The following is a 16,397-nucleotide window of genomic DNA, read 5'->3' on the forward strand; positions in this document are numbered from 1 at the left end:
AAACTGATGGTTACCAGAGGGGAGGTGGGGAGAGGCATGGGGGAAATAGGTGATGAGGGTTAAGGAGTGCACTTATCTTGATGAGCACTGTGTGATGTGTGGAAGTGTTGAATCACTATATTACACACCTGAAACTAATATTATACTGAATGTTAACTGGAATTAAATAAACACTTTTAAAAAAGACTGTTGTGGAAACTCGGAGAAGTTTCTTACCAAGACCTCTGAATAAATTGTCTATCCATTATCTACCCATCCCTTCCATAAGGATCTAAGGTTATAGAGGTAAGTGCTGTGCCTACGTGGTGCTTGAAATTTAGCAAAAGAGGAAAACATAGAAATCAAGAGTTTAATGTAGTTTGAAGTGCTAAGATAGAGTGCTTTAGTATAACAGAAATGGAAACCTAATCCAACTGGGTGGTTCAAGGGAGGCTTCTGGAACAGATGGCTCTGGAGCTGAGCTTAAAGGATAAGAAGGAGTTATCAGGTGAAGACCGATGGGATTTGTATTCTAGAAGGAGGGACATTCAGAGTGCAAGTGGGGTGCCTGGGTGGCTCAGTCGTTAAGTGTCTGCCTTTGGTTCAGGGCGTGATCCCAGCGTTCTGGGATCGAGACCCACATCAGGCTCCTCCGCTGGGAGCCTGCTTCTTCCTCTCCCACTCCCCCTGCCTGTGTTCCCTCTCTCACTGGCTGTCTCTCTCTCTGTCAAATAAATAAATAAAATCTTACAAAAAAAAAAAAAAAGAGTGTAAGCAAAGGCATGAAGAAGGAAACAGCATGAAGTGCTTAGAAATGACAAGTTTGATAGCAGTGGAACATAACATGGGCACTTCTAGGAGCACAAAGGGAAGAGGCAAAGAGGCCCCCGAGTCAGAATGTCTTTTGCTGCTTGAAGAAGCCAAGATACGCTTCTCAGAGAGGGAAGAATATGGGCCAAGAGTGAAGGCTGAAAAGACATTTCAAGGAATATGAGGAGGGAAGGGCATTTGGGGAGAGAGAACAGTATATGCAAAACTGTGGCAGCTGGAGAAAACACGAACTATTCAAGGAACCTCAATAGTTCCTTGGGCTGGAACAGGAAATAGCAGAAGGGAAAAAGGAAGGCAGTGGTCTGATTCCATCTTTGTATCAGTTGCAAAGAACATGGAGATTTTATGTTATAAGTGATACAGAAAAATCTTGATCATGAGCCTTAATCCCCCCATATTTGAAAAGACTTCTATTGTGAGAATATGAAGGAGATTGGAAGAGAACAGGGTGGGGATGAGGTTAAGGTGAGACAAGTATATTGATGTAAAGAGTCCATCAAAGATGCAACTGAGAAACCCACTGATAAGTATTTGTTGAGCCTCCATTACATACTTTCTATTGCTCTGGACCCGGTGGAAATACAAGGAAAATTTGCTCTGTAGTGAGGTAGAGTGGTCACCTTTCTCTAACTGAAGAAAAGACAAATTATACAAATGAAGTGACTTGGGGAATAGTGCATGAAGGCTTATTGCTACTGTGTTATGTTGTACAACACACATCAGGACAGAATTCAAATTAGGGGTGAAAGGTGGTAGTAAGAAAGAGAAAAGGTTCTAGTCTTGGCTTATAGGGAGAGATACTGGTGCACCTGTGTAAAAGAGGCATTGTGGGAGAAAAAGGAATAAAATGGGAGAAAAGGAATAAAATGTGAGTCAGAATCTAGAAGCGGGGATCAACATGAGCTGTCCTTGAAAACGTGAAAATAGCTTGTATTAATTGTCAGTAGTTCCTAAGAATGAGTGATACCGAGTGCTGGAAATGTCACTCAGATTCAGCTCAAAGGTCACCCTTGTGAGTCCTTTCTGAAACTTCCCACCTTCTAAATGAGACTGACCAGTTCGTCTTTTCCATACGTCCCTAGAAGGGACACCCACATCCTTGCACAGATGTGAGACCAAGGCAATTTGCTAAACCCATGTGTTCGCATGTTTATTTGTATATAAAGCCCTATTAGCCAAGTCTGTGCTTTCTGTTTCCAATTACTAGCACAATGCTTGATACACAGATCACATTTATGATCCCTTCTTTCATGGATGATTTGTTAAAGGAAAATAACATGCTCAAATGGTGTCACTTAAGCCAAATCATCAAACCAGGGCTTAATGGCTCAACTAATTACAGTTTCAACCTCCCCCAGAAAGATAAGTTATAACCTGTCAGTCAGGAATTTTCCAATAAGCACCAATGAGGTAGTCTATCACAGGGGTGCTCTCCATCCCCAAAAGGAAGATGCCTTATTCTGCGTAACATTCCTTGGTCTTCCCCTAAGGAAATTGACTTTGCCTGGAACCAACCATTCTTTAGCTATTAACTCCCTGCCCCACCCCTCCTTCCTATGAAAACCTCAGAGCTCCCCTCTACTTGCTGGATGGGATGCTGCCTAATTCATGAATCACTTAATAAAAACAATTAGACCTTCCTATTCACTCAGCTGAGTTTTTGTTCCTTGTCAGACTGAAAGAATGACTGTGTTTATTAACAGGGAGGACAGATGCAAAGAACAAAGATGGCAATGATACTAATGTTATAAGTAGAACTCAATAGTTGTTGAGCTCTGTGTTCCAGCCACTAGGCTAAGCAGAATTTTAACAAATGTTTAATTTACTTCTCACAATAATCACAATAATCAATGAGGTAGCTACTATTATTCTCCCCATTTCACATCTGAGAAAACTGAGGTCAAGGGTGGTTATAAACGTTGCTTGAGACCATAAGCCCAAGTCTACCTCACTTCAAAGAACATGATCTTACCCAGCATTTGTATATTTTTCATTTTCTTTTTTTTAAAGATTTATTTATTTATTTGAGAAAGAGAGGGGTGGGGGCAGAGGGAAAGAAACTCAAACAGACTCCATGGTGGGCATGGAGCCCGGTGTTGGGCTTGACCTCACAACCCCAAGATCATGACCTGAGCAGAAATCAAGAGCAGAATGCTTAACCAACAGAGCCACCCAGGTGCCCCTATTTTTCGTTTTCAAGAGAATCTAGATCTAAGATGATTTTATTTTTAAAAAAAGTTTGTGAATTCAATGTATTTGTCCTATACTCCAAAGGCTCAATATAATGCAATACTCTGAGGACCAGTATAATTTGAAAAGTTGAAATATGTCTTTAACAAATATAGTAGCTAAGGGTCTATAAACTTGGTGAAAGGGGCATAATGCCACCTGTCCTAGAGGCAATGAAACCTAAGATGAAAATCAGTAAGAGGGGGCAACCCAGACTGTTTAGCTCCAGCACTGACTCATTGTGTGACAAAATCTTATGGATGACTTAATTTATATAAGAATCTCTAAATTGGCCTAGACATGTGGAGTTAGGGGAAGAGAAGACATTTTACTCAACAAACGCATACAGGCTAATTCAAATTATTTGCTAATTTGGCAGATGATTTCATAAACCCCCAAAGAGGGACTCGATCCCTATCCATTCAATGAGACTGAGGGCTCAGAAAATCTAGACAAGTTTCCAAAAAGCAATATCTCACCAATCTCAGACCCCTTCTCAACAGGTTCCTTTACTGCCAACTCTAGAAAAGGGGTTGGCAAATTACAGTGACACAAATCTATCCTGCTGTCTGTTTGTATTCTCTGCAAGCTTAGCATTGTTTTATATTTAACATGGTTAAAACATAAAAATAAAAAAATAATATTTTGTAACAAAATTTGTAGGATATTCAGATTTACATATCTATCAAGAAAGTTTTACTGGAACATAGCCACACGCATTCATTTGTGTACGGTCTACGGCTGCTTCTGTGCCTCAACAGAGTTGAGTAGTTAGAACAGACTGCATGGTCCACAAAGCCTAAAATACTTACTATAGACCAGAAGGCTGACCACTGCTCCAGAATAAAGTTTCACAGGTGCCAAAGAACTCAGTGAAGAACACGTTGCTCACATCATGGATTTAGCCTCTCAGATTTATTGCCTATCTCTGTGGTTCTCAAAGTGTTCCCCCTCCATAGCTGCATGAGCTTAAAGTGAGAAATCATTAGAAATGTAAATTCTCAGACCCTCACCTGGACCTAATGAGTCGGAAACATGGAGGGTAAAGTCCAGCAGTCTGTAGTACAACAAGAAACGTAGGTGATTCTGATACACAGTAAAATCTGAGAATCACTGGTGTAACTCAAGGAACTTGAACATGTGATTCCAAAGTAATTACAAGGAAGGCATTTACTGGTTTTTGTGTTCCGGCACTGGGCTACACGTTTCACTTCTACTTTAGTATTCCCTACAACCATCTCAAAAGGCTGGGTTTATTAGATTCATTTTATAGAAAAAGGAACTCGAGCTCAGGAAGGTGCAGTAACTTGTTTAGAGTTACTGAATTCAACTTCGAGCTCAGATCTGTCTGCTCTATGCCCCTCTCCACCTGCCCCTCATCTTACTCCGCCCTCTTTCTCATCATGTGTGGGAGAAAGCAGCCCTTTCCATTCTGAGGGGGCTGCCCTGGTTTATCAGCCAGACCTTGGTATTCCCTTAGTGAATACAACACTTTCAATTTCACAGAATATCAACATCAGTCAAGACCACTCTGTACCTTTGATCGATCAAGACAAAAAAAGAGATCACTCTGTCATTATATGTGAGAAGAGGCAAAAATATGAACTTTGTTTAAACCACAAAAACGACCAAATATTCCCCATCCTATTTACTGTATGCAGCTTGTTTTTTTTTTTAGCAATTACAGCTCTAGCCTCTGTCTAGTCTTTACTACTTAATAGACAAGATTTATTAAGATAATCATAGAATTAGCCTGGCTTCTTGACTTTATTCAATCCAGAGCAAAGCCCCCCTTCCAAAATCATAGTCCTCCAACACAAGCTCAAATACTGTAAGTCCTTTCTCACATCTCATTACCGAGATGTTCCCCCACTCTCCATGGTAAGTGTTCCCCCTCTCTGCAAAGGACAATGAAGCCAAATTATTCAACCACATGTGTGCTCCCGATGACCTTTGCCTGGAGGCCATTGAAATGTACAACTTCTCCACCTTCATCTCCCCTCCCCATTAAGACTCCAGCTCTCTGCTCCTAGCTGGGGTGGGGAACGGGTTCTCAAAGTAAGCAAAACTCAAGAATAATATTCCCCAAACCTATCACTACCAAGCACATTGCCAGATCCAGAGCAGACATTTGATATCTTAAATGGATTAATGGACTTTTAGAACCAAACTAATTACTAACAATGACTTCAGGAAACTGCTTTTTTTTTTTAAATTATATCTCATAGCCTCCAGTTTCTGTCAGTCTTTTGATCCAATGCCACCACCATCTTCTTTCAACCTTCCTTGAAAACTTCCAACTGGATGGGATGGCTCTTCTCTTCAAGTCTTACAAAACCCTTCCTCCCTCTCACCAGACCCTTTTTTGTCTTGGATTAGTTATTCAAGTTTGTATTCTAATCAATTTGAAAACTTTTAAGGACAATAAAATGCCCTTCTGTCCTCTATTTCCCTTCACACAGTAGGTGCTTGATACAGACATGTTCAATTTCACTTGCAAATTCAAGGGTTTTGTTTTGTTTTTTGTTTTGCTTTGTTTTTCCAGTTATAAAACTGAAAGGGCTATGTTCAGCCAAATCAAAGCCCACGTAACCTGGGCTTTTTCAGCTCACTGCTGGATATCTCATTTGGAATTATTTCCCATGGCCATGGGGTTCTAATGAACAGCCCTCGAGATGCCTTCGGTATGTGGGTATCTCTACCTTGCAGTGGGATTTTGATCTGAAATCTCCCTCACAGAAAAAAATAAAAAAATAATAAAATAAAACAATGTAGCCAACTAATCAACAGTTACCAGGCTACCATGGAAACTTGAAAGAGGCACTGGAGGCCCTCAATTATGCAGCCTAAGGAGAAGTGCACAGGCACCATTACTCTATGAGATTAAATGGCACTCACACTGTAATGTTTTGAGTGTCTCCTATATACCACGCATTGTGGTGGATAGCATGGACAATCACACAATCAAGGAGTGTTAATTCCCTTTGACACTCTATGTTAAATTCTGCATTGTGAACCATGTCCCTGTGTTGGCATATAGCATTACCTCACCCAGAGCCCTGCATATGGAGACTGCTAAGCACCTGGCTGCCCTATGAAGATGATAAACTTCTCTTTATCCATAAAAATCCAGCCTAAAAGTCAACTCTTCCAGGGAGTCATCTCTGATCACTTCTAGCTCTTCCATTTGCACTTAATTATTTTTCATTCTTCTATATCTTGGACTTACTTATACTGATCTATCTACCATAATGTATTGCCTTTCCATTGTTTGTATTTCCCATCTACTTATACAAACGAGAGTTCTGTGAGGTCAGAGACTATCTTTAATTCATCTTTGTATTCTGGGCCTAGCAGAGTGCCTGGCATATTGTAGACAAGGGAGAAATATTTTTAAATGCAAGCCACTGTTGAAACACAAATGGCAAACTGATGCTCATTATTGATGGGTGTGTGGCAGTGCATTATACCCCTCTCTATACGACGCTTTGTGTGATTTTCCAAAATAAAAGATTCAGAGTAATTGAAGACCTTGCAAGATGTCAATATACCTATCAGAACTGTTAAGTTCCCACCATAAATAGTGTTATCATATCTATAACTACAACCTCTGTGTGCTTCCCTCTTCTTTTTTTTTCTCTCAAGAAAGATACTTAAAACCTAACAATGTTACCCTAAAATAAAATACAATCATGCTGTTTCAGAACAAGTACAGCCCAAGGATATTAGAGCAAACACGAATTTCTGGAAAAGCTAGAAATTGACAGCTCACTTTAAGTATTTTATCGAGAAGGGCGATCTATAGATTTTTGCCCTGTTGTCTGTCACCTGAACTGTTCCAAGAGCATAACTAGTATCTCTGCTTCCATAATTTTACTACAGAATTCATCTTCACCTTCTCCCAGACTGACCCCCCTAAAACAGTGGTCTGTCACATTGCTCCTTTGTTTCCCCATATGGAAGACTTTGAATCGATGGTTCTTCACTGGTTGAAGAATAAGTAGACACTCTTAGCATTGAATTTCAAGCCGCCTCTTCAGCTAAATCTCTTATTTCAACTTTCTGACACCCTTGTGTGCAAGAACCACTACCCTTATGCATGAAAGCTACCTCCTGTCAGTGCTTAGGGACACAACTCAAGCTCTTTGCTTAGCCTGAAATGTTCTTCTTCCTTTATCCAACTTGGGAAGTCTTTCTCACATTGCAAAGTGCTGTATAACCGTTACCTTCTGTGAAGCCTTAAGATCTTTCCAGAATGCACCACTCCATCTATGCTTCTGCAGGCCATTTCCCTCCTTTGCCCAGCACTTACAGTCTTCTGTCTTGTTGGTAATTAGTTTCCTTTCCTAAAATGTAAGTGCATTGAAGGTACATTCCTTTAATGTTCATCTTGCACACCTCTCTACTGTCTCAGCCTAACAGAGAATCCTGCACACGTTTAGAATTCAATAAGACATATATTATACGCTAATCTATGAAATAATAAGATCCATTTTCTGAGTGTTCTTCCTTGTTCTCCTTATTAATGAGTGGATATGTGTAAAACCTCAAATCATCATCTTAAAATCCCATTAGTCTTTTGAATCCTCTTTACAAATTGCTTTTGTTTCCTAAACCTTGAATTTCAACTGAAAGAGAATTATATTTTTAAAATGAGGTTTTATCAAAACCAGAATCTAATTTAGGTGGTAATAGAAATGCTTCTCTTTATTCTTTTCTACGCATGGCTAATTTTCACTAGCCATTGTCGATGATAATACTGCGGCAACATTGCCTTATCCCAACACTACTATGGACCCTTCCATTCAAATAGACTCAGAATCACCTTCTAAGTAAACTGATGCATAGTCAGACTAGAGAAAATACTCCATAGTTGTACCAGTGAGGAATCATTACCCCTGAGGAGAGTGTAAAAGTTCAATGTGGCCTAAAAGAAGCTCGTGGTTCTGGTTTGGGCCTCATCTTCATTTCTCCACCAAAAAGAACAGTTAATTCCCTGGTCTTATCCTGGGCTGTATTTTCTAGTGCAGTCAGTGAAAAGTTTGGCAATCTACATTGGGATAGCTTTTTGGGACTCTTTATCATTTGTAGGTAGAAAGGATGAGGGATAATCTAATATTTTGTGCCTTGCCCTGTATTTTGCGACTTTTTCTTATTCCTCCACTTGGCTGGTGGTCAAACAGACTAAATTCTATTTCTGCTTGGATACTGCCACAGCCTGAGAAAACACAGACAGGAGGCTTATACCAGAGTTCTCATGGTCTTATTGGGTCTCGCTGTTGGGTTCTACCTGGAATAGGCATTTACTGTCATTGAGTATACATCACAGATGGTCAAAATGCAGAATACCTCAAAGTGCTTCGAGGTAAAGAAGCTCAGGAGACCAGCTGGCTTCCTTTTGTTCTAATCCTGCCTCCAAACTATGATACACTCAGTTGTCTGATTTAGCTCACTTACATGAAATGCTTGGGTCCCACACTTGGGTTGGTGTCAATTGTGTGACTGTTGTGTAATCTTTCTTATGGGTGTATTTCCCACAGATATCTCTCAGGGTGTTAGTAAATAGTTCAGGGCAAGATTTCAGAATACAGGACATTTCTCACATATGTTTTCATTGACTCTCTTTTCCAATTAGGGAAGAGAAATAAGTAAATTTATAGCATAGTAGGAAAAGAACTATATACTGCCTTGTAGTCCTTGGTTTTTGTCCTGTCTCTTCTCCAGTTAGTTTTGCCTTCTGGTAAATCAGTTAATCTCTCTGGATTGTAGCTGTCTCCTACGTAAAAAGAAAGACTTGATCTCGACCAGCATTTGCTAATATGTACTTCAGAACAAAAAAGAATTGACTTGTCAAGTAAAATGGGTTATACCTCATATATGGTGGTAACCTCATCTTTGATTTCGAGCATGATTGAGCCTTTTATATTGAACCCAAATTTTCCCCAGCTTATTGGACATTTTACATAATAGCTAAAAATGTGTAGGTACCTCATCTATATGTGTGTGTGTGTGTGTGTGTGTGTGTGTGTGTGTGTGTGCAGAAATATAGAATCATTTATGGATATGGCTATCCATCCCGAGAAAGAGATTTCAGATGAGGGCAAAAATCTGTGATTCCAGTTAAGGCAGTCAGGCTCACAATTCTACTTTTCATATTGGTGGAACTCAAATTTGAAGTTTTCATCTGAAAACCGTCAACTTTAAGTGACATAAGACAGAAGTTAAAGAATAAAAGGTGAGTCATTGGCGGGGGTCTTAAACCTGGGGCCTCTGACTTTAAATGTGTACATTATCAACATGGGCAATGAAAGAACTGGGTGCTATCTCATAGCACTGTGAAGGTTGACTTCCTCAATACCCCCGTGGCTGTTTACCTTTAGCGAATGCTTTACCCGGCTATGAAACCAAGCCCTCTAGAGTATTATGCCTTAAATTTGGGGGCTACGGCTCAGCCAAGTCCAGACAACAAAAACTAATATGGTGACAAAATTTCACAGAAGGCAACCCTATTCCCAGCACAGAAACTGAAATGATCTCATCTGCATTTTATTACCATACCAACATTAATACACTGAGGCAGAATCTTGAAACAATGCAAGGTTGTTGTGCAGCACTTGGAGAAGTTTGCTGATGCATTGCTTTCTTTCCAGGGGTTAAATAAAATCACTGTGTAATATGAGAAAGGGAAGAAACTAATTTTTGAGGTTTTATTTAATCCCATTACATTATTCTCTTGTGCGCCTAAGCAGAGCTTTTCACAGAGTGAGAACATTTACAAGAAGATAATGAAAATTACATGGAACTTATTATGTTCTTATAGTGGTCTAAATACTTAGAACCTAACAAACTTACTTTGTTAAAAAGAAAAAAAAAAAGACTTCCTGGAGAAAAGATACATTGACCATTATAACATAGTAACAGAAACAACCTGTGTACCGGATGTAGTTTGGGATGATGTCATTTTAGCTATCAGGTCTCAGCTCCTGTAGTTAGAAAGATGAGAAGCACGGGCAGGTTTAAATATTTCCATCACCTTCCAACATTACACACAACGTGAGAAGTGAACAGTCATAAAAAATTCCACAATAAAAGATCCTGCCCTTATCTAGAGAGAATATTAGCAAGTGTCTTAGGAACTCCGTTCTTTTGCTTGAGAAGAAAGGAGAGCTTAGACGTAGTATTGACCTCTGACGCTGAGGTTTAAATGAATCAAACTATGTTATTTCAGTAGAAAAATTATTTCGTGAAAAAATAAATGCGCATATATATGGTATGTATGTCTCTATATTCACACAGACATATCTATTCAAATTGTTAAAGCAAAGTTAATCAACTTTTAGTACCCCCATCTTTGAATAATAAAATTGATCTGAGTAGTAAAATTTATATTAGATGGATAAAATATTTGTTGATAGCAACAGTGACGTCCTGTGCATATGGGTTCCCACTCACAAGACAGATGAGCAAAGTGGCTCATTGGGAAATGCAAATGAAACTTTCGCAAATTAAGTGTTCAAAGCACATTTTTGCTAAGCACCCATTAACTCAATTTTAACGGAAAAGCTTACCTATTTTATATCATAATCAACAACCCAGCTCCACCCCCGCACCTCCTAACTAATGAGGCACACACAGATATTTCCCTCACAAATCAGGGTACTCCTCCAGAGAACAAAATTCCTGATGACATTAAGGCGTGGTAGCCATCAAGAACTTGACAACCAAAAAACAACCTGTATTACCACCCTGTGGTCGAGAGTCCTAACTTCACACCTTGGAAATATATTTAACCCACCATATCACCCTACACTCAAGAGCTTTCAAATAGAAAGATAGCGGGTACAGTATCCCTTCCCTCCCAATGTCGAATATCTGGGTAAACAGACATGAACTGTCCAGTGCTAGGCTGCTCCATGTCAAGCATGCATATTTTAAAACTTTTACTTTGGTATTATGCCTCCTCAACCTCTGCAGCGTCTGTATCCAGTTCGAAACAGACCTGACCAACCGCACAGAGTGGGAGCGACCACTTTACCTTCGGAAAAATCAATCAGTCCCAGCAAATGAAGCAGCTTCAGAGATGCACATATAATCACAACAATACCCACTGTTTGCAGTCCTTCCGACTCCCACTCGAGAGTCAACATCTTTCAAGCTGGCAGAGCATCCCAGCCTCCGGACCCCTTTGGAGCGGAGGGAGTTAATTAGAGAATCCGAGCAATCTCTGGCTTGGAACAAAGACTCGCGAGGGGGAAAAGTGAGCAGCTCCTCGCAGACAGACGCACCGGGCGGAGCAGCGGCCCCCCGGGGTGAGGACGGACCTGGGCTGGAGTCCAGCCTCTCATGCTGATGCTGGCATTTCCTAGCGGGGGTCCCCCAACCACAGCGCGCCTGCCTCGGGGCTCTGCGCTGCCGCCAGCGGGTCCTTGCACTTAGAGCTGTGAGGGGAGCATCTGTTGGAGAGCGGGAGACTTTGCCGTGTCCGTGGAGAGGAGGGGCACTCCCAGGAAACTTGCCCTGGAGAGCGCGGCCGGCGCTCCAGGCGCTGAGGACGCGGCGCGGGCTGAGCAGGCTGGCTGCGCGCTAGTTTGCTGCCTGGGAAGCCAGCGAATGCCCCCTTCCTGCCGAAGCAGCAGCTCTCTCCTTGCAGAGCTCGAGCCGCCAGACAGCTCAGCACCCCCCCCCCTCTGGAAGCTAGGACAAAATCGGCTGCCGTGGCTGCTGCCTAGAGCCCCTTTGAGAAAGCTCCCGTGGAAGCCCGTGGGTAATTTTTTCTAAGCAGAAAAGTGCAGCAGCAAGAGAACCACGATTCAGTTGCTTTTGTCACCAGGAGCATCCAAGCTGCCTCCCACCTGCCACTCCACTGGGGCTGTCTGGTCCCCGCTGACACAATGAGAGCAATGATTAAGAAGATTGATTTGGTCCTTCTATTTTACAAACAGGAATGGATGGAGAGTGGGGGCAGAGCAGAACCTTGTAAGAACACTGATGTTCAGTAACTGTCCCCTGGAGGGGGCGGGGATCCTCCTTTCAACTCTCGCTTCAGCCTATCTCAAAGCCTAGTTGCACAAACTTCCCCAATGATAAAAATCACCCAAGGTGCCTGTTAAAAATGCTCTCTTGTGGAGAGTCTGAGTCAGAGGATTCCAGAGTTTGTGTTCCTAAACAAGAAGCTAGATGGTTCTCTTATCAGGGAAGCACGGGTCATGATGTCCTGAAGGATGCCATGGCTTGTTCTATTCCAAACCACATCAAACATCCCAGCCAGCTTTGTGGGAATGGTGGTGGACTCTGGGCTCTGCCAGGACCACATTGGCTTAATCACCCTGTGGGTTTTCTCCACTCTCCTGAAGCCCAGCCCCAGCCCCCAGAACTCACTATAAAAATCAGAGTTTATGAATAATATCTTGGACCATGGGGGGTATTTCCTGGTTCTGTGACTTTCTTGCTGTGTGATTTTCTGCAAGACACTTAGCCTCTCTGAAAACAGGTCCTTTTCTGTGAAGTTGAGATTATAATACTTTGTTTAAAGTTCTCTATTTACTGGGAATTGTGGGAATTAAGTGTGGTTGGAAAAATGGCTAACATTTACTGAGCATTTAGTATGTGCTGATCAATAGTATAGGGATTTATCAACAGTGAACTCATCCCCCCAACTCTGTGCGGTGGGTATTAGAATCATCTTCATTTTATAGGCAAAGAAACTGAAGCATAAAATGGTTAACTTGTCAAAGCTGTGGTGGGCACAGTGCTTGGTTGGCAATAGGCATTCATTCATGCATTCATTCGGTTATTTCTTAACATTTATTAACCTTTTATGATGAGCTCTGAGCAGTACTCGAATGATAAAGTCTAATGCTATCCTGTGGGGACATACCGTATAATAAAGGAGGCGGGCATGATAAATGCACTAGCACTTGAAGAGATCTCTTTACGACGTACAGTGGGGGCACAAGAATGAAAAGTGAAAAGCCAACGCCGCCCGGGGAAAGATGAGTGGTGGTAACAGGAAGGAAACTTTACAGAGGAGGTAATCATTGAAAATGGTAGCTTTCATCATTATTAGAAGTTATAAATAAGACGAAAACAGAGAGACAAACCATAAGAGACTCTTAACTCTAGGGAACAAACTGAGGGTTGCTGGAGGGGAGGTGGGCAGGGGGTGGGGATGGGGTAACTGGGTGATGGCCATAAAGGAGGGCATGTGATATAACGAACACTGGGTATTATATAAGACCGATGAATCACTGAACTCTACCTCTGAAACTAATAATGTAGTATATACTAATCAAATTGAATTTAAATAAATACAAAATAAATTTAAAAAGTTATCTATTATACACAGGCTTTGGGGTACACAGACTTGGGTTGAATCCTGGTTCTGTCGCTTGCTTGCTGTGCGACCTTGGGGAAACCACTCCATCTCTGAGCATCAGTTTTCTAAGTTCAAGATGGGAGTGCGACTGCCCACGTCTCGTCATTACTGTGAGAGTTGACTGTGGAGAGCTGAGCCCAGTGCCTGCTTGGCAGGTGGCAGGTGTGGGATTACCACAGCTGGGCCAACTCCTTAGAGGCTCTGCTGGGTCTAGTTGGATGAAAGGACTTTGCTCTTCCCTGGTCCTATCACCCTCTTTGCTCCTAGGTCGAGTTTCAGTCCTTCCCCCATGAAGACTTCCTGACCTACCAGGCTATTTTTCTCCCCTGGGCACCAGGAATACACTTGGGCCACCAAGTTAGCTTTTATGACAGTGTTTTTCATTATATGTTTATGAGAAATAGCTACCTGCCCAACCACCAATCTATCTAAACATGCTATCTAAACATGCTATTTTCAGTTTGTCAGCAAGTCAGTGCATGGGAAGTAGTTCTTGGAAGTTGATGGGTAAAGAAATGTTTTAAGTAACCATTCTCTGAAATTCCTGACAACATTTGATGAGAGGACATCAAACTTTTTTTTTAAAGTTACAGAAATTAATTAGGTCATGTTAACTGTAACTGTCTCTTTTAATCCTATATGATTTCATATTAAAGTTAAAAACAAAACAAAACAAAACTAAGGTACAGAGAAGTGAAGTGAGTTGACCAATGTCACACAGCTAGAAAGCTATAGATGCAGAATTTATTTTTTATTTTTTAAAGATTTTTATTTATTTTGAGACAGAGAGAGAGAGAATGAGCAGTTGGGGGGGAGGGGCATAGGGAGAGGAAGAAGCAGGGAGCCCAATGCAGGGCTCCATCTCAGGACCCCGGGATCATGACCTGAGTCAAAAGCAGACACTTAACCAACTGAGCCACCCAGGCACCCCTAGATGCTGAATTTAAACATTGCTTTGTCTGATTACCAAATTAATTATTCTCCCTTAATTACCAAATTCATTATTCTCCCTCTATACCCCTCAGCAGATTTCAGCAAATAGTCATCAATTGATCTCTTGATTTATACACTTAAGCAAAGAATTTTTAAATTGTCGCATCTCATTTTCCAGGAAAGAAATCCCCACCATGTTTGAAATTCACAGAAAGACCCAGGGATATAATTTTGTTGATCCCACACAGGACTTCACTTCAGGACAATGGCATTTCTAATGTAAGATCCATGAGCTGAGAGTCTTGGCAGCCCAGCCAATACCTATCTGTACTAGCTACATTTACTTACTAAGCTCTTCCTGTTAACTCCAGCTACAGGATCTTCTGGCTTTCAAGAATGCCAGGGGCTTTTCCACATACACCCCTCATGGCAGGATTTTGTAAGCTAATAGAGCCATCCATGACTTTCATGCATCATCTGACCAGTCTAGGGAAATGGGGGACACTTGGGGAAGAGTGTTTTTCTAAGGCCATCTTGGGAAAGAACCGTTGGCTATATATTATTAAAAAAATAATTCCAGGTGATGGCTCTATCATTTTTTTACAGTAGCTTGTTAGCCCTGACCTAGTTTGTTATATTAAAATATGTCGTGTCTTTCTCTCATTATTCTCAGGTTCACCCTTTTCTTTATATTATAATGGATGTCCAGCAAAGGTCTGTCTTCCATCCCAAAAGAAAAGAATGCCAAAAGAATAAACTAACATCTCTTACTCACTTGCTCTAAGCCAGGCACTTGTACTTTACATGTATAAATTCATTTAATATTACCGTAAACTAATGAGAGAAGTGTTATTATCCCTGTTGCAATAAATAAATAAATAAATAAATAAATAAATAAATAAATAAAACCAAGGGTCATTGAGATTATTTTTACAAAGTTATATTCAATAAAGGGCACAACCATGATTTATATCTAATTTATTCCATTATGGTGACTAACAGTTATGTAGAAGGTATGTGTCAGGCACTATTCTAAAGTCTTCACACCTATTAACTAATTTAATTCTTTTGTAATTCTATGAGATCTATATTATTTCTCTGGTTTCAAGGAGAAAGTTCAACTTTAAAAGATTAAGTGATTGGCCTGAGGTCTTATAGATAGGACTTGGCAGAGTTGGGATTTGAACTTGGGTATCCTGGCTGACAGATTTCGCAAACAGTGTCATTCACCACTGCACTTTTGGGCCTCCCTGTATGTTGGCGAATGGTTCTTTAACTGGATCTCTGCTAAGGGGTTGTGAAGGGAAAATATTGCCAGAAACTCTTGGGCAAGTAAAAAATGGACTCCAAAGAGGCATACCCAAGCCAGTGGCCCAGTCTGAGAAAAGGAGAGAGAGGGTCAGTGAACAGACTTTCAATTTCCTTGCACTGACCCATTGTATTACTTTAAACAATCTCAAAAGGGATGATTTGCCTGAAACATGAAATTAATCATTTCCCCCTCTTTGTTTTAGCTTCAGTTTGGGGCACCTGGGTGGCTCAGTCATTAAGCATCTGCCTTCAGCTCAGGGAGTGACCCCAGGGTCCTGGGATCAAGCCCCGCATCGGGCTCCCTGCTCCACTGGGAGCCTGCTTCTTCCTCTCCCACTCCCCCTGCTTGTGTTCCCTCTCTCGCTGGCTGTCTCTCTCTCTCTGTCAAATGAATAAATAAAATCTTAAAAAAAAAAATGTTCCTCACCCTATTGACGTCATACAAATACCAGTATAAACCTAGTGAGGTTGAGAAAAAATGTTTAAGTTAGATAGATTTATCTATTGTCTCTCCAAAAATATAAATAGAATGGCAATGCATATAGGAACTAGTTAAGTCAAATTTAAATTAAAGATTATTCGTTTATATTTGTATAAACGTTTAGAGATCATTTAGAGTTCAAATAACCCAATCTTTTTATTTTAAGGAGGCTTAAAAGTGAGGTGCAGAGAGCAGAACTAACTTGTTCATGGTCAAAAACCTTGGAAAGTGGACAAAATGGGCTTGACTCACCTAGCT

General features: G+C 41.0%; 1 protein-coding gene across 2 annotated transcripts in view; it reads right to left on the bottom strand.

Moving 5' to 3' along the window:
* KCNIP4 (potassium voltage-gated channel interacting protein 4) overlaps nucleotides 1–16,397 on the bottom strand; it is a 528,135-nt gene that overhangs the window by 218,147 nt on the left and 293,591 nt on the right. The window contains exon 1 of one of the 2 annotated variants that reach the window (XM_044389744.3): nucleotides 11,075–11,307. The exons of the other annotated variant lie outside the window; for it this stretch is intronic. Coding sequence (XP_044245679.1) covers nucleotides 11,075–11,186 — 112 coding nt within the window. The 5' untranslated portion in view covers nucleotides 11,187–11,307. Of the gene's footprint in view, nucleotides 1–11,074; nucleotides 11,308–16,397 lie in introns of those variants that run through there. 2 annotated transcript variants of the gene reach the window in all.

Source organism: Ursus arctos, unplaced genomic scaffold (genome assembly GCF_023065955.2).
Source record: "Ursus arctos isolate Adak ecotype North America unplaced genomic scaffold, UrsArc2.0 scaffold_9, whole genome shotgun sequence".
NCBI lineage: Eukaryota > Metazoa > Chordata > Mammalia > Carnivora > Ursidae > Ursus > Ursus arctos.